The 21,215-nt window shown below is 57.3% G+C and overlaps 1 protein-coding gene across 1 annotated transcript in view; it reads left to right on the forward strand.

Annotated features, from left to right (window-relative positions):
* Positions 1-9,854: 9,854 nt before the first annotated feature.
* Positions 9,855-21,215, forward strand: part of UMODL1 (uromodulin like 1) — a 67,332-nt gene continuing 55,971 nt past the window's right edge. Inside the window, exons 1-3 of the mRNA XM_073887054.1 lie at positions 9,855-9,930; positions 13,529-13,771; positions 19,460-19,621. Coding sequence (XP_073743155.1) covers positions 9,855-9,930; positions 13,529-13,771; positions 19,460-19,621 — 481 coding nt within the window. The remainder of the gene's footprint in view (positions 9,931-13,528; positions 13,772-19,459; positions 19,622-21,215) is intronic.

Below are 21,215 nucleotides of genomic sequence, written 5' to 3' on the forward strand. Positions count from 1 at the left end.
TTGCTCTGCAAGTGCTGGGATTGGAAACCCAGGCCCCACCCCCCCTTCCCCGGAAAAGCCTCGGCAAAGTGCTGGAGCCGTTGCAGCCTTCGGAAAATAGAAAAGGACTTAGTCATCTGGAAGGAGGTTCCCAGTTTTGAGAACCCTGCAGGGGTGACTGTGGCCGCCTTGCATTCCCGTCCCTGGGAAGGCGGCACCCCTGCCTTGGGGCTGAGTGTCTGGTGATTTCTGTTGTTATGCCGCTGCTGTTGGTTTAAATGCCCGCCCACGGTTTCCCAGGGGGTCACCTTGCTCGCCAGAAAGAGCGGCCTGTGGGGCCGGCCCTGAGTCAGGTCCTCCCCAGGCGGGCTCGCCGCGCCCCTCACTTGGACGAGCAGAGCGGCTAGGGAGCTGAAGATGGTCCCCCGGCTTCTGAGCCGCCCTCAGTCCCCGGATGCAGCCCACGGCTTTTCCTGGGTCTGGGACTGTAGAGTAGTGGAGGGAAGTGCAAGGGAGTGTCGAGGGCATTGTCACCCCTGTGAGAATTTAAAATACATAATAAGATTCAATTAAAGTCTAACTCTAAGACGGGCGCACCACTGAGCATCAGTTTTTCATCTGGGACTCCCTTGCCAGGAAGCCGGTGACAAGCGCTGCTGGGAAGGGGGCTGTGCCCCTCTGAGGTCTCCCAGGAGAAGGGGAACCAAGGTGGAGGGGCCTGAGCCCTGACCACCAGAGCAGAGCATTCTCCTGATGGCCCGCACTCCAGAGTGCTCCTGTTTATTCTGGGGAGCGCGCCGTGCGTCTGCAAATAAGTTGCCCTCTGAACAGAGGGTAGGGGAAGGCCGCCTCCCTTCTGGGGGTCCCCTCCTGTCCAGGAGGACTGACCCAAGGCCACTCAGTCAACAAGCACTCATTGAGTCCCTACTGCATGCTAGACCCTGGGCTGGGTACCAGGAGGAGGTAGTCTCGGCCGCGATCCCTCCCATGGTGTTGGCACCACCTCTCCGGGCAGATATGAAGAACACCACAGGGATACAAAAGATAAAGGGCCAGAAGCCCCGAGGGAAGGGGGATGGGGCAGGTTTGGGGGCAGAGCAGGAAGGCACAGGCAGGAGTTAGCTTCCCCCCCCCACCTCCCCCACCCCCCCACCCCCCGCTGCGGCCAGTTGGACCAATATTTGTTTCCTTTTAGGTCCAACGCTGACCTGATGGCCCTCCCCCCAGGCCTGGCCCCGATTGTGATACCTGACCTTGGCTTCCGACCTCAGGCTGGCTTGGACCCTGGACCCAGTTCCTGCCACTCTGCTGTGCGTCCGTTTGTGCTCGGGTTGTGACGATCGGCTCCAGCGCCCACACCATCCTGAGACAGCCCTTGTCATTTCCCTTCCAGGGTCAGCAGTTTCTGGGCCCAGGGCCAGCCCTACCTCCACGGGCAGGCCCCCTGAGGCCAGCCACCGACCCCCTGCCCTGGGTCCCTGTCTGTGTCATCCGTGCGCTCATGATGCTCGCGGTCCTGACTGGCACGCTGTCACCCGACTGTCTCAACCCCGACTGGCTGCGGCTGGACCCCTGGCCCGCTGCCCGCCCGTCTGTCCCCAGATGACCTGTGGTAAGGAGTCCGTCAGACCAGCGGGGCCCCCACGCGGAGGGTGACCGTGGTTGACACTCACGGTCACTCTTGTCCTTAAGCTTCATAAGGAGGGAGCGAGGACCCCAGCAGGGCCACTGCGAGGGGGCAGTGCTCCCTGTGTGCGATGGGGACACAGCCTGAGGGCCTCCCAAGGCTGCCAGGGAGGGAGTGGAGGGCTGGGGATGGAGCTGGATCGTGAGGCCCGAGGTTCTGCCAATGATTCTTCCGCCTCTTCCTCCAGGGAGGCGCCTGGTCCCTCCGGCTCCATATCCTGCCCCTGGAGCTGAAGCCGCCCCCTGGTGAGGCTGCACTCTCAGACCCCGAGGCTGGCGGTGTGCAGGGACGGCCCCGGGGGTGTGCCCCCGAGGGGGCCGGAGGGGCGTGGGTGGGGGTGCCCCCTCCTCAGGCGGGTCCCCTCGGTGCCAGCCGTTCCCCGTCACAGCCTCTAGATGAGGCATTCCGGCGCTTAACAGGCCTCACTATCTGACCCAAATACCTCCTGACACTGACCCGGCCCTGAGGGACACCGAGGCCCCATCTCGCACCCCTGAGGGGTCAGCCCCTTGCGCACAGGTGCAGGAGGTGAGGCTCACTTCCACAGAGGCGTAGCCCGCGATGCCACGCTGTCCTGGGTCAGGGCTGGAAGGACAGGCGAGGCCACACCTGCTCCCCCGGAGCCTCGGGGATCGTCTGCCCCGACGGGTTCCTTGCAGGAAGCCAGCTCCTGGCCCAGAGCCTTCGCAGGCTGTGCCCGCTCCCTGTGGGTCTGAGCTCCCGACCGTGGGGACACAACTACCCTCGTGACATGACCGGTTGTGAGCTTGTTCAGTGGCTGTCCTCTGCACTGTGCTCCTGTGGTAGATCTCCGGAGCTGCCCGGGAAAGCGCCACACGCTGGGGGCTTCAACCAACAGAAGTGGGGTCTCTCACCGCCTGGAGGCCAGAAGCCCCAAATCCAGGTGTCCTGCCGTCCCTGGGCCTGCGCTGTCATCATTCCGGTCCGTGCCTCTGCGGTGATGTGGCCTTCCCCCGTGTGTGTGTGTGTGTGTCCCCGTTTCTCTTTTATGAGGACACAGTCCGACTGGACTGAGGTCTACCCCAAGCCAGCATAACCTCCCCTTAACTCAATGACATCTGCAAAGACCTCATCTTGCACATACCCGGGGAGGCTTGAACACTTCTTTTTGGGGGACACAACGTAGCCCAGAGCAGACTGGAAGGCTCTCCGGGTCTGGGTCCACCCTGGCCGTGGCTGCGTTCCCGGTGGGGGGCGGAGGACACACGTGGACGGCCCGGGGATGAGTGAGCGAACGGGTGGGGAGCTGACTCTGCAAACAGGTTGTCAGCAAAGAACCAACACCGAGGACAGGGTGATTTGTGCTGCCGACTTCTCTCCCTTGTCCCTCCCTTTGCTTGTAGCTTTGATTCCTCCCTGCGTGGACAGAAGCCCTCCCCTGAGCCCTTCCAGAAGCCGAACGGGTAGGGCTGGACATGCCCACGGGAGAAGGCACATGGCTGTGACCACGCTTTCTCCCGCACCCCCCGCGCCCCCCGGCCCCACACGTGTCCCCAGCCGCTTCCTGTGCCCCCCAGGGCTGCCGGCGACCTGGGCCCGGGGCTCCTCGTAGGGAGAGTGGGAGCGGGTCGCACCCGCGGAGGCTGCGGGGTGTGCTCCTGGCCCCTCCCAGCCAGGCTCTGGCTTTGATCTTGGGAACTTTCTCCTCCACCCCACAGCCTCTGAGCCCATCTCTGGCCGCATCTCCCCGAGCCCTCGAGATGAAGGCGCTGGGTGCTTCCTGTCACCAACGTCACTCGCTCCTTAAATTATTCCGTCTTACTCGTCTACGGGCCGCCGTGACAAAATGCCACACGCTGCGGGACTCAAGCAACAGAAACGTGCCATCTCCCGGGTCTGGAGGCTGGGCGTCCGAGATCGGGGTCCAGCAGGGTGGGTTTCTAGTGAGGACTCTTCTTGGCTGGCCAAGGGCCACCTTCTCACGGTGTCCTGGCGTGACAGAGAGAGGGGGAGAGAGACTGTGCGCTCTGGTGTGCCCTCTCGCGAGGACACCGCTCCTGTGGGGTCAGGGCCCCACCCTCACGACCTCACGACTTCCTCACTCCAAATACAGACACCCCGGGGGCTGAGGGCTTGCACAAACAGCCAGTCCTCCCCGTGCACGCTAGTTTTTTCAGGACCAATGTCCTTTTGAAAGAAATGCTATTGCATATGACCTGCGGAGGCTGCGTCAGGCAGGGAGGCAGGGCGGGCTGGGGCCGGGGCAGGCCCAGCTGCCCCGATGCTGGGCATTTCTGGTACTTCTCCCCTTAGGCCCTGCTCAGGTTGCCGTGCTGAACCCAGGACCCTCCTGCTGGGAGAAAGGCTGCAGGACAAAGACAGCACACTCTCTCTCTAAAACACTCACCGTAGACGGAGAGCGTGAGAGGTTTTGTAGAAGGTTTGCCGAGAAGCCTTGCGGGCAGGCCCGTGACCCTGCGGCGAATCCCCCAGACGGGGCTGAGAGGACACAGCCTCACCCGAGCACCACGCCCTCAAGCCAGAGGAGGGCAAAGCCACCGTCCCGGTGGGATGAATGCATTTACAGACCATTAGACCAAAGGCAGTGGCTTTTCCTGCTGTGGCTGGCAGGGAAGGAAGGTGGGCTGGGCAGTCAGCGGGAGACGCTAAGGGATGCGGGTTAGCAGTCACCTTGGAGGTGTTTCCCGAAGGCTTTCCTGGAGCCCTGCAAAGGACGGAGACCCCCGAGCCCGGAAGGCATGGAAACCTGACCGTATTATTTCAGACTGACGGACACACTTCCTGGCTGATGTGATTATCCACCCTCAGATCCCACGTGTACCGTCTCTTACTGTTCACCCCAAACATCTCTGCGGGAACTGCCGGGGGGAGGCTGGTGGAAGAGGGGGATGGGGCAGAGGGCAAACCGGGTGGTGGGAAGAGGGCCGTCCGGGGGTGCCATGAGGGGCGGGTGAGGCTCTGCCTCTGCCCAGTGGGGCATACGCGCGTCCTGCAGCTGCTGGAACCAGGCCCCACAGACGTTTGTTCTTTCGAAGTCTGGGGGCAGAAGTCTGAAACCAAGACGTGGGCAGGGCCGGTTTCTCCTGAAGGCTCAGAGGGAGAATCCTTCCTTGCCTCGTCCAGTCCCTGACGTTGCCGCCAACCCTGGCTTGCAGACACATCCCTCCGACCTCTGCCTCTGTCTTTCCATGGCCTTCCCCTCTGTGCGTCTCCAGTTCACCCGCCTTCTCTTATGAGGACACCAGTCACCAGAATTAGGACCCACCCTGAATCCAGGATGACCTCATCCCGAGATCCTTATGTTGATGGCATCTGCAAAGACACTCTCTCCAAATAAGTTCACATTCACAGGCACCAGGGGTTAGAACTTGGACATGTCTGTGATGTCCCGTGACTAAGGGCATCTCTCTTTCATCTCCTTACTGGCAAACTGTCTGGAGTCTGGACTGGGTCAGGCGCAACCTTGGTGCCCCTTGAAATTCCCCCAGCACCTTAAAGAAAGGAGATCTCCTCCCTCCCCCAGGGATTCCGAGCCCCTTTCCTGGGTTGGAGGTGGATGCCGGTATTTCTTAAAGAATAGAGCAGATAGTCCTCCCCCATGGGGGTGGGCCTCATCCCATCGGTTGAAGGTTTGAATAGAACAAAGCGTGAACCTCCCTGAGTAGGAGAGAATTTCTCCTGCCTGACTACGTTTGGATGGAGACATTGGTTTCTCCTTCCTTTGGATTCACACTGAAACGTTGGCTTTTCCTGGGTCTGGAGCCTGCAGCGCTTCAGACTAAAACTCCGTCATTGCCTCTCCATGGTCTCAGACCTTCAGAATCAGACTGGGGTTCTAGAAGGCCTTTCTGTACCTCATTTTTCCATACGCTGCGATCCCATACATCGGTACTCACAAAATCAGGAGGTGTTCATGCGCTACTAAATTGGAAGGCACAGTCATTCCCATTCTGGAGATGGGGAAGCTGAGGCCCAGGGAGGGGCACTGATGATAAGCCCTCGGGTTGTTGGGAAAACAGAGAGGGACCCAGGAGGTCTGGCTGCTTCCTTCAGCACGCCGCTGTGAGAGACCCGGGCCATAAAACCCAGTTGGGATGCGCATGGTTGTTGGCCTTCCCGGTCTTCTGGGGACCTCTGACAGTGGGGACCTGGGCCCTCGCAGCCCCACCCCCCAGAGTCCCCCTGCAGGTGCACCTCCAGCGGCCCAGGGCGCCTGTGCAGGGACTGCTTGCTTCTCCTCAGTCCAACCTGCTCTGGCTCGAAGTCGAAGAAGCAGCATGTCCCACACGCTCCTTGGAGCTTGGAGACAGCGTCCCGACGCTGTGCTGTACCCTCCCTTCCCAACCAACCCCGCTCGGAGGGCAACAGTTACCAAAGCGGAATGTGGAAAAGGGGTCCAAAAATCATCTATGCTGTGATTTCATGACGTTGAGGATTTGCAAAGCTAAACATAAAAGGAAGAAGAGACAAGGATAGAAAAATGGGTGCGTGTGTGTAGATCTGGGACGATGAGGAGCAAACACACCAGCAACAAGGGAGAACTGTTCAGGAGGGTTTGGGCTGTCAGGTGGAAGAGCGATGCAATTCTGTGCTGGGTGCTCGGAGGACCAGGACCCATAGGTGTGGCGGCCCCGGTGGGGAGGTTGGCTTCCCTGTGCCGTCAGGCGCGGATTTTCTGGGAGAGCCACCCCCGCTGCGGGGGCTGCTTCATACGGGATGGTATCCTCAGGTGCGTACGAGGATTTCCTCGGGGTCCTCAAGCTCTTGTGCCTGAGCCACCTGAACCCCTGGGGCTGAGAGGGTACCTGCATTTTCAAAAAGCCTCTCCCGGAGACGCGGCGCCCCGAGAAACACTGTTCTCGGTAACAGCCTGGATTCGATCTGAACTCCCACACCCAACCTTTCTCCAGCCTTACGGAGCTCTTCTCCAGCCCTTGGTCAAGACCACCCACCACTGCCGGTGTTCCCTGGTGGTAGCTCCGGCCCAGCGTCCCTTAGAGATGAGGGCGCCCCCCACCCAACCCCGGCAGTGAGCGGAGCAGACCCCACGCCACCCCTGCTGAAAGCAGCCCCACCCCATGTCCCCACAGGGGCCTGCCTTGCAGCCGGGACCCCGGGCAGGGGTCCCCAGGACAGCCCTGCCACGTGCCTCTCCCTGCGTTCACGACCCCACCCCCAACCTGAGGCCCCTCCTGGCCTGTTCACCCGATAGATGGTCGTTGCCACAGCTGCACGTGGAGCAGGATTCCAGGAAGGGGGCTGTGAGCCGTGAGCGATGCCACACGTGTCATCCCCGCCCTAGACCACTGTCGTGAGCCCCTCTCCCATAGCTACTCACATCTGTCCCTTGGGACACGATAGTCATGTCCCAGGACAGTGCTGGGGGCACATACATTTTAGCCTGTAGGGTAATGGTAGATCTGATTTTGTAGTGGAGTCTGCCGTGCGCAGGACCACAACTCAGAACGCTTCTGAGGTCAGCTCGTTCACCCTTCCTCCTGCAGGTGGACAGGGCAGGCAGAGCCCAGCTCGGGCACAGTCACTGAGAGCAGAGACATGGTTCACGTCCGTGGAGACATGCTCCAGGGACAGGAAGCCCATCCTCATCCCGTGTGTTTGTGCGTGTGAGTGAGCATCCGCATGCACACACGAGTGTGAGCGTGCAAGCAGCTGAGCATGTCTGTACTCACACACACGAAAGCATGAGCTGTAAGCACGTGTGAGTATGGGCATGCACACGTGAGTGTGAGCGTGCAAGCAGCTGAGCATGCCCGTACTTGCACACACAAGAGTGTGAGCCACAAGTACGTGCGAGTGTGCGTATGCACGCAGGCAAGAATGTGAGTGTGCAAGCACGTGAGCATCTGCATTTTACACGCACACCCGACTGCGGATGCATGAGTGAGTGTGCACATGTGAGAACGAATGTGTGCGCATGAGTGTGCCTGTGTGTGCACACGACTGTGAGTGTGAGGGTGTTTGTGTGCACACATGAGTATGTGTGTGAATGAGTACCACTGCACCCTGCGGCTTCCCCCAGATCCCCAGCTCATGGAGACCGTGTTGAGCAAGATGCTGGGTTTTCTGCACGGAGACCCTGCGTAAGGAGAGGGAGCCTGGGGGGCTCTTTGCCGGATGGACACGGGACCGGACACTTCTTGGAAGTGACGAACTTGACGTCCTGGAGGGACGTTCCTCTCCCTGCTGGGTTACCGTGCAGGGTTATTTTCTCCTCAGAGAGACAGAAAAATATGCATAAATAAGACCTGGAGGGAAATACCTCACTGTGGATGAAGTTAAAACAACACACGTGGTTTCTCTGTGTGCATGTAAGGAAAGGAGGTGGAGGGAGGGCCAAGCTAGAAACGGATGGTCAATTTTGAGAGTTTTTTTTAATCATGTGAGTTTTAATATAAAGGGAAACCATGTTACGACAACGTTTTATGGACAATTCCAAACCAGCATGAAGTGCTCTACTAGAAAGATGTCTTGACCTGGCTCTGCTCTCTTGTGCATCTGGCTGGATGTTCTCTTGGTTGGAACTGTGACCAGACAGGGGGTAGAGTGGAATGCGAAGAATTTGGGCTTCAGGACTGAATCTCCCGGTCACTGGCTATGCAACCTCTCTGACCCTCACTTTCTTTATCTGAGCAATGGGGATAAGGGACCTACTTCCTAGAGTGGTTCTCAAGATGAGAGAAAATAGGGCACAGAACCAATTGCAATAATATTATCCTTAATTGCACCTTCATACCTTATGGAAGCATTCATACATTATAATAGCAAAAGTTCTAAGAAATAATATAATAGAATGTTGCAATACAGATTCATCTATTTTTAAATGTTCAGGTTGACCTAAATTATACTTTCCTGTTTATTGTTAGTGTTGATTAAAGTGTTTTCTTGAATAATATGTTATAGCTTTAAAATGTATTCTTCTCTTATTGAAACTGTTTTTTTTTTTTTTTTTTTTTATAAATCACAACAGAGTTTGTGAGTCAACCCTGCATTACTGACTTTCCAAGACCCTCGTGCTGAGGGTCCTTGTTTTTTCCCTCTTGTCCTGGCATCTGTCGTTTAACCACTAAACTTGCAAATGCAGCCACTCATCATCTTACAGGTTACTCTACTGAGGATACAAGATGTAGCAACATCAGTGTGGGAATTAGGCTCACAGGTCCCTTCTGGAAGGACTGTTTTGTATTTGGAGCACAAGGGAATAACTCTTGTGAACCCTACAGCCAAGCTGGATCTTTGTTACCTTATTTGAAGGTTTTCTCAGTAGAACGAGTTAGATCTTCATCTCAGGTTAGAAATGTGCCCCGGCTTTGAGTACCGAGCCATGAAAGCCGACCCAGCAGAGGAACAGGCAGGCACCCTCGACTAGAAATGTACAAATCTGTGTCACCTGTGACATGGGGCCACAGACATCAAACATAAAGCACCTGTCACCCCATCACCTGCACGGTTTCCCTTTCATTCCCGGGGCTCTCTCTGGCTTGTGCCCGCATTCACGGAAGCGCACAGAGTCGTTGCTCACGGAGATGGAACTTGACTGTGGGGACTTTATAGAATTTCCCCCTCCGCGTGGCGAGCCGCGTCTGGGTGACGTTGCGTCTGATGTCCCGCAGTGATTTACGTCCCCATTCTCCTGTGATGGCTCACTTCGACGCTTCTCTGTGCTAGATGCTGATGAGGAACGGACCTCTCTGGGACCCCAGGAGGAGGTCGAGGGGTTGGAGGGGTATGAACCTTCTGATGGCTTTGATCTGGATTGTCCGACTGTGTGAAGGATGCTTTTCTGAATCCACTTTGATGTGGTGCTGTTTTCTCCTGCCAGTTTGGACGATAAGGAAAGAGAATACTTTGTACTTGGTGGAGGGAGTCAGATTTGGGTCTGAAACAGGCTTTCTGCGTAACAACGAGATGGGACCTAGCGATGCCGCCTGCTGGTTGGGTGCTCACCTTTCCTGAAAGACGCCATCTGTCTGGAGTGAGAATGGGCTGTTTGCCGCGGGTTCCCCGAGGGACGCGGCCATGGTGGTGGCAGGTGTTAACGAGCAGGCATAAGGGACTGTTCCCTTGGAGCACACGCTCTGAAGCCATCACCACCGCCCGCAGCGCCAGGGACAGAAGGGCCCTTTCTCCAGGCCCCTTTGTGTGGTTGCTCTGGGGAGGCCCAGAGCCGCGCTACCTCAGCCGGACCATGCTCAGGACCCTCTGGCCGGCCTTGCTGGCTCTGGTCAGCGTGGCGGGCCCGAGCCAGGCCAGCGGCTTCACAGGTGAGGGCTCGGAGCCCGGCGTGGGTGATGCCGGAGGGGCGGGGGGCTTCCGGGGAGCAGGTCTCGTGGTGACGGCGGCCCTGCAAAGATGCGTCTGCTTTGAGAGGTGACGTCTGTTCCATCTGGTAACCAAACATTCTGGTAACCACAGAAGAGGTGGTGTGTGTGTGTGTGTGTGTGTATGTGTGTGTGTGTGTGTGTGTGCCTCCAAGTCAGTGGGGGGTTGGGGGGTTCAAATGCAGATTCTGAGTCAGCGGGTCTGGGGTGGGGCCTGGAACTCTGCATTTCTGCTGGCGGTGCAGGTGCTGTGGGCCCGCAGGTCACACCGAGTAGTGAGTTCCTAGAGACTCAGAATCAAAGTCTCCGGAGTCTCGGAGCGTTGGAGTCCCCTACTTGCGAGGAAAGAGAAGGAGACCCAGAGCGGTCAGGGACTCGTCCCAGGCTGAATTTCCGCCAGGGTGACCCTTGCTGTGGGCCCTGGTTTGGACCTTCTTCCCCTGTCAGGCAGGCTCAGGATCGTGAAGTGGACCCCCTCCCCTGGGGTCCGCCAGCCCCAGTGTCCTCCTTGGTACATGAAGGTGAAAAGTGGCCGACAGGGCCGTGAGGGACCCTGTGAGGGCACCTGCCCAGAGCCTTCGCCAGGCCCACGTTCCCTCTGAGAGCATGTCGGGTTTCTGAAGCCCCAGACCGCAGAGACCCGAGACTGCAAACCTTTGCAATCATTTCCCTTTGAAATCTGTTTTATTCCATTGGGAATTCACACAAATCCACTCTGTTTCTACAATCAACTTCAGTTTAGCACTGGTTTAGAGTTTTTTTCCCCCTGAAGGCAGAACTTTGGTTTCTGATTTCTTTTGCTTGATTTTTCCCGCGGGATGGGTAATGTGTAAGCCGTACAGCCTCGAGAAGCTGGAGCTGTCAGGAGGTCCCCCGCGAACCCCTCGCCGTGCCTGTGAGGACACAGGGACCAGAGGGCTCAGGGCTGCGTCGGGGTTACCCAGCTTCTTGCCCTTCATGCCAGGGACTGTCTTTCTAGGCAGAGTTTCATTTACTTAATTCCAGGACGTAGCGTTTGACAGATGACAAGGTGGGGTCACTGGGAGGGCATGAAACGTGCTCAGAATCACAAAGCTGGTATTTGGGAAGCTGGTGTGAATGTGGATCTTCTCACCCCAGGACCACGCTCACTCCAGAGCATTATTTCCGCCCCTGAGACCAGAACCCAGGACCCCTGACCCCCACGCTGATGGTTCCTTGGAAGAATTCATAAAACGGGAGGGGAGGATCTGCTGTAAGGTGTCTCCTCTGGGCTCTGCCAAGAAGCCAGGCTTGGAGAGGACCTGGTGGCCTCCAGAGGAATGCAAAAATCAAAACACAACAAACAGATCCCAAACATAGTTTCAGTGGAGGTGTGCGCGCGTGCATGCGTGTGTGTGTGTGTGTGTGTGTGTGTGTGTGTGTGTGTGTGTGTATGTGTATGCCTGCATGCATTTTTGTGCACAGGAGGACTCTGCTGATGCTCAGCTGGGAACTCATCGTGATCACATGGAGACAGGGGGTCCCCAGGGGCTGGGAAATGTAACCTTCATTAGTGGTTAGCATCTCCTCTTAGATTAAGATGCACAACAAAATCTAGAGCCACCTTGCCAGTCTCTCGGTGCAGGAAGGCTCGGCCTTTGTCCTGTTTGGCACTGTCCCATCATTACTCAGTGAGTGACGATGCTCACCGTGGCCACTTCTCCAGTCCGTCATCCACGTGATAGCCAAGCTCTGGGCCGTTACCTGGCCTGGGAAGCTGGTTTCTGCTGCCCCACCCCGGGTATGAGGGCCTCCCCATTCCTCGCCACAGCACCCCTTTGGTGAGGAGGGGCAGCAGGCTGTCTCCTCTTCCAGAGGCTCTGCCACCGCAGTGCTGACCGGGAGGCGGGCACGGGGCTCACATGGCTCTGGAGTGGGCTTGCGCTGGGTGCTGGGATCCAGCTTCGTGTTCTTCGCAGAGTAAGGCTGCAGGCCGCTCATCAGCCTGGGCTGGAGGGCTGGCTCAGCCCCACTTCTTCTGGGGGTCACCAGCCCCCAGGGTCTCGCTTTCTGCACACTTGTGGGATGCTGTGAAACCGAAGGACGGAGTCTTCGGGGCACCGTCCTGGTGTTGGCGATGCAGATGATTTCTGTCTCAAAGCTCCTTCCAGAAGCCCAGCTTCTCACTGGGGGGTACACGCTATAATATGGAGCGCCTACCCCGTGGCGGTACGGTCGTAAAGCCGAGCGCTCAGAGGTTAAGTATCCGATAGTGTAAAGGACAGTCAAACCATCCCTTCATCCTACACCGAGAGCCCCAGGCTGGCTGCGCAGCCTGAGTTCCCAGGGGTTCCCCTGCCGCTGCCTTAACACAGCACCACCAGGCTGGGGCTTCAAGAGCAGAGATTATCTCCTCCCAGCTCTGGAGGCCAGGAGTCCGAGATCAAGTCCGAGATCAAGGTGTGGGCAGGGCTGGTTTCTCCTGAGGCTGTGATGGAGAATCTGCTCCATCCTCTCCCCCAGCTTCTGGGGGGTTGCCGGCAATCTGGGTGCTCCTTGCTTGGTGGAGGTATCTCTCCAATCTCTGCCTGAGTCTTCCCATGGCGCCCTCCCTGTGTGCCTGTCTGTCTCTGTCCAAATTTCCCCTTTTGTAAGGACACCAGGCATAATGGATTGGGGCCATCCTACTGCAGTATAAGCTCATCTCAGCTAATGATATCTGCAAACACCTATTTCCAGAACTTCAACACATGAATTTTGGAAGGGTGGGTGGGGACACGATTCAGCCCATGACCATCCCTGCTACATGAGGAGACAGAGGTTCCGTGGGCAGACGGGGACGCCCCAGGCTGGTGAAGGTAGGGGGTGCCTCGGGGTCTTGAGAACCCAGCAATCAGACTGACAAAGGGGCGGGGGCCGTGGGCGTCTGTGCACAGCAATCGGGTTCCAGGTGAGAGACACAGGGACCCAGCGGGCATGTGGACGTCGTCCTCGGTGGGGCACTGTGCTCTCCTCTCTGACAACAGCTGTCCTTGTCAGACTGAGCTTTACCGTCTAGGAACTTTTATGTGCGCTCGAGGTATTGCTTATTCACCTTCCCCCTCCTTCCCAAAAAGGCTGCCATTGCATCTGAGCCTGGCACGTGGCAGCCCCTCATATATATTTGCTGAGGGAATGGTTGTGGATTCATTTCACATGTGACGTGCCCAAGGCTCGGGGAGATTCAGAGGCGTGCACAGGATTCTCCAGCCGGCAGGATTGGGGAACAGGGCACAGGAAACGGGGACACGAGCCCCAGATGTTTGGTCCCTGCCCTCCACGTCTTTAGTGCACCGTCAGCCCCCCGGCTATGGGGGGGGCAGCTCCAGGCTCTGCAGAGGGGACTTCTGAGCGTGCAGGTCCCCCTTTACCCTTGGCTCCTCCGAGTTCACGCGATTACCTGACTTCTCAGCAGGCCGGTGGGCAGACACTGGGGGTGCTGCTGGCCTCCCTTGCTCTTGCAGAACCCCTTCTATCGATTTGATTCCTGTATTTTCTTCTTCGCTGTTTTTCCTCCATCCCTCCTCCTACCCCTTCGTAGAAAAAGGCCTTTCCTTGCTGAGCTTCCAGCTGTGCAACTACAGCATGACCCGAAACGTCCAGAAGGTGGAGGCTGTCCAGGCATCGCACGTGATCTACGCTCCCTGCGGCGGGTGGATCCCGTGGAGGCGGTGCCCTAAGACGGTTTACAGAACCCAGTATGTGGCTGTGGAGGTCCCCGAGTCCAGGAACGTGACCGACTGCTGTGCGGGTTATGAACAGCTAGGCCTTTACTGCGTCCTGCGTGAGTCCGGGGCGGCCGGTGGGCGGGGGACCCCGGGACCCCTGATGAGACTCAGCACGGGCACTGTTCACACCCCTTAGCCCTTCTGGAGCAATGGTTCTCAAGCTAGAGCACGCATCAGGATCGTCTGGAGGGCTTGTCCTAGCGCAGATCACCCGCCCAGCCCCAGATCTCGGAGCCAGCGGGTCAGGGTGGAGTACAAACTCCCAGCTCTGGGGCCCCCCTTTGAGAACCAGTGCTTTGGAGTAGTGGTTCTCAGGCCTGACTGCACACCGAAGCCCCTGGGCAGCTTTAAAAACGCTAATGCGGGGATGTGGTGTCCTCAGAGAAGGTGATGGAATTGGTCTGGGGCGTAGCTGGGGCACGGGGATTTTTTTTAAAGGTCTCGAGCGATTTGAACACGTAGCTGAGTTTGAGAACCAGCATTGCAAACTCTTCTGTATTGATGATCTTTTCTTTTTAAAAGCTGCAGTGGAATGCTTCCTTCAACTGAAACCCTAATCTGAGCCCCCATGTGTGAAAGAGAGGGAAAGATTCCCCTCGGCCTCCTTCTTTCCTCAGAGGGCCGTTTGGAAGACGCTTGAGCCGGTTGCCCGGGAGACCAGTGTGGCTGTCCCCGGCCGAGTGTGTGAGGCCAGGGGGGCTGGGCTTTGCAACATTCAGGGCTGAGCCTCTTGACATGGAGGGAACTTTCCGGAAGACCTCTTCCAGGGGAAAGGATGCATGTGTGTGGGTGTGGGTGGTGGTGGTGGTTAAATTTGAGTCAATACCAGATCTAAAACGAGTTTCTGAGCCGCCAGAAGGCCTCCCTGCCCCCACCCCGTCAGGGAGGGGAAGTGGGACGGGTGTGTCCCCAGTGAGTTTCCAGGGGCCACCCCTGGGAAAGGAGGGCCGCTGCATGCGGAGTGCACAAAGTCCAGGGTCCGGGAGGGGCATCCCACATGACCCGTCCCTAGGGGGCCCGAGGCCAGGTCGCTGCACACGAGGGGTGCCGGCTGCCTCCCCACCTGGCGGCTACAGGATGTAGTTGGTGCAGCCCCTGCAGAAGGCAGTGTGGGCTTGGCGCACTGAGTCATCCCGAGCATGCCTTTCTCAGGCCCGCGAAGCCACCTCACAGAGGACAGAGCTGGTGACGCGTCCCACCGCCCGGGTCAGAGAGCCACACACAGAGACGAGCGTTAAAATGACACCACTATCACCAAGGGGCGCCGCTACCAATACAAATCTCAGGGCCCACAGCCTGCTGCCAGCCCCGTGTTCCCACCGGTTCCCCGAGGGGGCCCTTGCAGGGTGGGGCTCTCCCCTGGGGTCCTGCCAGGGCCTGGATCTGAGCAGCCCCTTCCTGTGCGGACACTGGCCCCCTTTCCGCCTTCCCTGTCTCCGAGGAAGCACTGCCTGGGAGCACCTCTCCTCCTGGGGCTGCTGGGGGTCCCGGTGTCGGGGCGGACTCAGGCCGCGCACCTCGGCATGGAGGGTCAGGATCTGGGATAGAAGGTGGGGGCCGCCCTGTCCTGTCCGTTTTCACCTGTGAAGGCCACTCTTCTCCCACCTGCTCGCTGCTGCTGTGAGGTCACTTGACTAGTGAGGGCGCCTGTCCAGAGGAGCCCCTGGAGCGCCTGAGCCCCGCCAGGCCCCCCCGCGCTGCCTGTGCCATCCTGTCAGGCTGCTGCCCTGCTGTGCTAAACGGGTGAGCTCTCACGGGGGGGGGGGGGCAGCGTCCCCTCCCCCCACCAGCTGCGCATCTTTCTTGCCTTTGACAAGCCAGCCCCCCAGGAAGTGCCTCTCGGGGGATGTCAACCCCACTTTCGGGGTGTTGGCACCTTTCGTTAGGAACTCACCAGGTGTGGAGAGGCCCAGAACATTCTAGTTAGAGAGTCCCCTGCGCAGGGCTCTCTGGGCGAGCTGCTGGTAATGGTGTGGCTGGGGTAGGGAGGGCGAGGCTGTGGCGGGGCACACACGGGGAGCCAGAAAACAAGGAGGTCCCTGGAGGACGAGCGGCCCCTCCGAGGTGGCTAAGTGGGGTGGGGGTCGCCCCTGGCCCTTAGAGAGTCGTTCTAGGAGCCGTGTGGAGAGGAGGCGGCCAGGAGCCCGGAAGGAAGGAGAAGGGGACCTGGATTGTGTGCGTCCTTTATGATAGGCCAGCCGGGCGAGTTCTGGGTCACTGATGGCCGGGACCCCCCCCCCCCCGCCGCCATGCAGATGGGATCACAGACCTGGGGGCGGGCAGGTGCCGTGACCAGGGTGGCACAGACCTGGGCTGGGTCTCCCCAACCCCAGGTCAGATTCAGTGTGTGGCATTTGAGGAAGGGGGCGCTGGTGGGGGTGGGGGAGGGGCAGAGATGGGAGGGGCAGGGGCACCGAGCTTGGGCCTCTTCCCCAGGAAGGCCCCTGCTTGGTGCCAGGGCCCGGTGTGACACCATAGCCGCCACGGGGCCTCTGTGTGGCGGCCCCGCCCTCCTCACGCTGTGCTCAGCTCCTTTGATCAAAGGTCGGTCACAGATGCAGGGCGACAGGCTGGCTCTTTGGAACGGGAAGTGAGAAGTCTCTCTAAGTGCCCTTGACCTGCTGCTTGATTTGCACAGAATGAGACCGGGGCCAGCACCTGTGGTAGCCACAGGGCCCAGCCTGGGGATTTGGGGAGGACAGGAGGGCAGAAGTTCCTCTTTCCTCCAAGTCGGGGGTGACCCGTATCTTGGCGATGGGTTTTCTCGGCTGGGACTCTTCCCCCAGGCAGCCGTGAACCCCCACGCTGGCTGGCTTCTGCCCCCTCCCACTCAGCAACCGACCTTCTAAAAAGGGAAGACTATTATGAGTACACGTGTGATGGTCTCTTCAGTCTAGACAGAGGACTTTTTCCATTTTTGTTTTTTTAAAGTGCAGCATTGGGGAAACAATGATAAGTCATACATTACTTTGTTTCAATGTATCGTCAATACAATTACAAAAGTGAATTACGTGAGCCAAGCAGAAAATCTGGAAACACAGAAAAGGACAAAGAGAAACGAGCCGTGTGCCCTCTGCCCCCGCACAACCACTGTGGATTTGCTCCTTCGCCCCCGTGCAGGGCAGGCGTTCAAAAACGCGTGGTCACTCCGACCCGATTCTTTGTACCATGTTCTTCCCACTTAGCAATTCATCTGGAACACCGTTCCTGTCAATAGATTTTAGGAGCAGCATGGCTTAATGGCCACAGGGCATTACGTCATTGGCATGGCTATAGCCCCCTCGATGAAGCAAGCCCCTACCACTGAACATCTAGTTGCTTCCAACTTTTCGTTAGTATAAACACCACCATGATGAGTATCGTATGTTACAAACACCGCTGTGCACGGGGGACACGATTCACTCGCCATGAATTCCTAGGAGCGTCCCAGCCGACGCTCACCCACTGCGGTGACAGACCAGGTTTCCGCAGGCTCATCATCTGGGCAAGCCCAGGACCCCACGGGGCCAGGAGGCTCCCCCAGCGGGTGACCAGGACCCTTTTGGGGAAGGAGGGGGGATGGGAATGATGATTCCAGAGCCGGTCAGATTCCCAGCCCTGGGGAGAGACTTCAGTGCCGCTGTCTGGACAGAAACTTCCAGGCCATCTCGTTGACCTGTGACTAACCTTAGGTTGCCAGGTGCTGGGCAGTCCTGTTTCATTGTTTGCGCTGAGTTCGTGGAAGGAGAAGCAGATTTTTGACTTTCCACCAAGTTGGAACTGCTGACTGTTCTCTTGGGGCTCTCAGTAAGCAGTCGGCCTCCAAGGACGGAGGGGGAGGGCCAGCAGCAGCTACGTTAAGATGAACTTTAACTTGAAATCACTTCGGTTGTGATCAGGCGACCTCTTTCAGAAAGCCAGTTTTTCTTGGTGGCCTGTATTTTCTCTTCGTTTAAATAAACCTCTTAGTTTAGAGTAGTTGCAGATTTACAGAGAGGTGGCAGAGAGGGTAGATGGTCTCTGTACCCCCTCCCTGGCGCCCATGATGGTGGCGCCTTCCGTTACCATGGCGCGTCTGCCCCAACGAAGGAACCAACATCGCGCATCGCTGTTAGTTCAACCTCACACTTTATTTGGATTTTACTTTTTTTCCCCCAAGTGTCATTTTTCTGTCCCGGGAGCCCACCTTACATCTAATCGCATGTCTCCTTGGCCTGTTGGTTTTTACGATGGGAGGGAAGGAAATGACCTTGAGGTCCCTGAGGGGTGGCCCTACAGGGTTGCTGGCATTTCCACCCCAGTGAGGATCCCGGGCTGCACCACCCGCCGATGCTCCATGCCCCCGGAGCCACCCCAACGTGGCGATGTCTCCAGGACTTTAGATGTTGGAATAGGCACGTGGTTGACTGGGAAGTGGCGAGGGAACCACGGACGGCACGGAGAGGAAGTGGTATTGAGGCTGAATGTCAAGTCTTCGCTCAGCAGCGTGGCTCACACTGGTCTAGCTCCATGAGAAGAGTGACTGCAGACTCTCCTTCTCTGGGCAGTTTTGGCTTTCTCCTCCCTTCCTTGGCTGGCACAGCTGCCCTGGGTGATGTGCTCCCAGCACAAGGAGGGGCCCCACCTTCTGTCTGTCTGGAGCATTCTGCGGAGACCATGGTGGACCCAGGGGGCTGTCCCTGGGACTGCAGCCCCTGCCGCTTCCCTTCCACGTGGGACCCCACGCGTCTCGCAGGGGCTAACCTTCCCCACCCTTGTGGGATGTTTGCAGAGCGTGGTCACCTGCTGACCTCTTCTGCTTTCCCTGGAGTCTGGAGGGCGTGGAACGGCACTTCCAAAGGTCTGGTAGGGTGCGGGGCTTTAGATGAATCTGGGCTGAGCCATATGCGCTTGCCTGACACCCAAGGTAGCTGGAGCCCTCGTCCCCGGTGTGGGCGACAGGAAGGCTGCGGATCACACAGGCCCTTCCTCAGATGCCTGTGCCCCTCCCTGCTGCCCCCAGCCTCCTCGAGCTCTCTGCTGCTGGGCCTCCTTCATCCCCTGCTGCCCTGAGCCCAGCTGCCCCTCTGGGTGTGCAGCCCTGCACACTCCAGCCACAGGAGCGCCCCCAGCAGAGTGCCCCACCTTGAGGGAGGCACCCTGGCTTCCCCAGGGTCAGGTTCTTCTCCTCGCTCTTGAGCTTTCTATCACCCTGAGCGCCAGCACCGTGACTCCCGGCCAGCCCCCCTGAGCCCACGGATTCTCCGGTAGTTTGCTGCATCTCAGTCCCCATCATGTCTCTACCACTCCCAGGCCTAGTTTCTCTAGGTCTATGTGCACACTGGCCTTGTCCCCTGGGATCTCAGTGTCCTGGAGGTGGGGGCTCTGCCTCTGGCCCAGTGCTGGATGCTGGGCACCTAGCATGTACCTGGCACATAGTAGGTGCTCAATAAATATTGAAAGAGTGAGTGAGTGAGCTAGTGGGATACAGAGTAGCAAGGGGGTCTTTAAGACGGGGTGGAGCCCCTGTACCTGGCCTAGAAAGAAGGGGACACCCAGCACCCCAGCTCACACTGTCCTCCTTCCAGGAAAGATGGTTAGACTACAGTAAAGTCAGAGTACGCGGCCCCGGATGGTTTGCAAGGTGATGCCCAGCCCAGGGCATGGCCCTTGAGCAGGTCGTGCTGCGTGTCTCCAAGAACCGCAGATGGAATCCCGTGTCGGGAACACCAGTGCTTGTGGCCAACATCACTGATTGCTAATCACTCCCCCCCCTCCCCCACCAGCCCTGAATCGGTCCAGGGAGTTTACCTCGAGACCTGGGGTCTGCCCTGAGGTGGGGCTGGAAGCACCTGCCTCACCATGCGTGCTGGACACAGACTGCCTGGGACTTCGGAAGTGCTGCCCCTCATCCTGGGGCCACCACTGCGTGGCTCCTGCCCTCCGAGGTAGGGTTGAAGCCCTGGTCTGCGGGAAGGGCGGGGTGGGTGGGTTTCCAGAAACAGCAGCTCCATTTTACAGAGAGCCTGCAGCCGTGTGCACGGGCGCGTTCCGCTCCTGGGCAATGTCTTTGTCCAAATCTGGCCACTGAAATCTCAGAGAGAGGACTGCTCACAGGGGGCCTGAGGAAGGAGGATACTCTTGGAAGAGCAGTGCCTCAGATCTCCCCGGTGTGCGGGAGAAGCCCAGGGGCTCCGGTGGTGCCCGTCGGAAGCTGAGCTATGCCGTAGCGGGGAGAGGTGTAAAAATGGTGGCTGGGGGCTCCTGCAGGACACTGGTTTGGCAGATCTGCAGCCCGGCCCTCAGTACGCACCTGTCTGGTCTGGAAAGTTCTGCTCCTGACCGTGGGTTGCTTCCAGGAGAACGGGCTGGTCAGGGTTCAGAACTAGGGAAGTGTATCTAAATACTGTATATATAGCATATGTGATAGATGTTATAATGCTACAGTATCAGCATGGTATGTATTCGTATAGTGTAAAGTAATAGTATACGTTCAGTCCTACTGTACACACTATATCATCTGGTGTATTCTCTATATAATATTATATGGTGTATGTAGGGCTATATATATATAACATAAGAGAAGGGAGGGGTGGCAGGTGGGGGAAGTGTCCCACACTGTCCCTGGTAGCAGATTTTTTTTAAACAAAATTCACACTTTATTTAGTTTGAAATAAATTGTACAATATTGATTTTCTTCACCAAAAATAACAGTGATATTTTCTGTATTATTCCTTGATAAACCACAAAACACTTCTTTTGGTAGGATTTCCAGGTTTTGTTTATAAATCAAGACGAGGCAGTAGATAGAGTCATGGAAAAAGACAGAGGAAAACAGACAAATCAGTTGTCAGTATCCATGGCCTCTGATCCTGTCTTGACCGTGAACAGAGGTGTTCAACCTATACCTGCTAAAGAGCTTATGACGAGGTAGGTGTTCTCCATACACTTCTAAAGAGCTTATGAAGATGTAGGCTCAACAAAGGAATGTAAACAGCAACAATCCAATGTGGAACAACGATGGCAGGCTCTCCCATTCAAACTTTAACTGTCACTAGTTCCTTTAAGTTGATTGGATAAAGACAAAAATCTCTACTGCATTCCTTGCCTGGCAAGCTCACGTGTTTCACTCTCTCTCTGACTGGTCACTCCCTTAACTGTCCGTTACAGATTTTTTTTAATTTTTATTGTTATGTTAATCACCATACATTACATCATTGGTTTTTGATGTAGTGTTCCATGATTCATTGTGCATAACACCCAGTGCTCCATGCAGAATGTGCCCTCTTTAATACCCATCACCAGGCTAACCCATCCCCCCACCCCCTCCCCTCTAGAACCCTCAGTTTGTTTCTCAGAGTCCATCATCTCTCATGGTTCGTCTCCCCCTCCGACTTACTCCCCTTCATTCTTACCCTCCTGCTATCTTCTTCTTTTTCTTTTTTCTTAACATATGTTGCATTATTTGTTTCAGAGGTACAGATCTGTGATTCAACAGTCTTGCACAATTCACAGCGCTCACCATCGCACATACCCTCCCCA

Source organism: Callorhinus ursinus, unplaced genomic scaffold, assembly GCF_003265705.2.
Source record: "Callorhinus ursinus isolate GAN/ISIS: 27379988/994484 unplaced genomic scaffold, GSC_fseal_2.0 scaffold75, whole genome shotgun sequence".
In the NCBI taxonomy this organism is placed as follows: domain Eukaryota; kingdom Metazoa; phylum Chordata; class Mammalia; order Carnivora; family Otariidae; genus Callorhinus; species Callorhinus ursinus.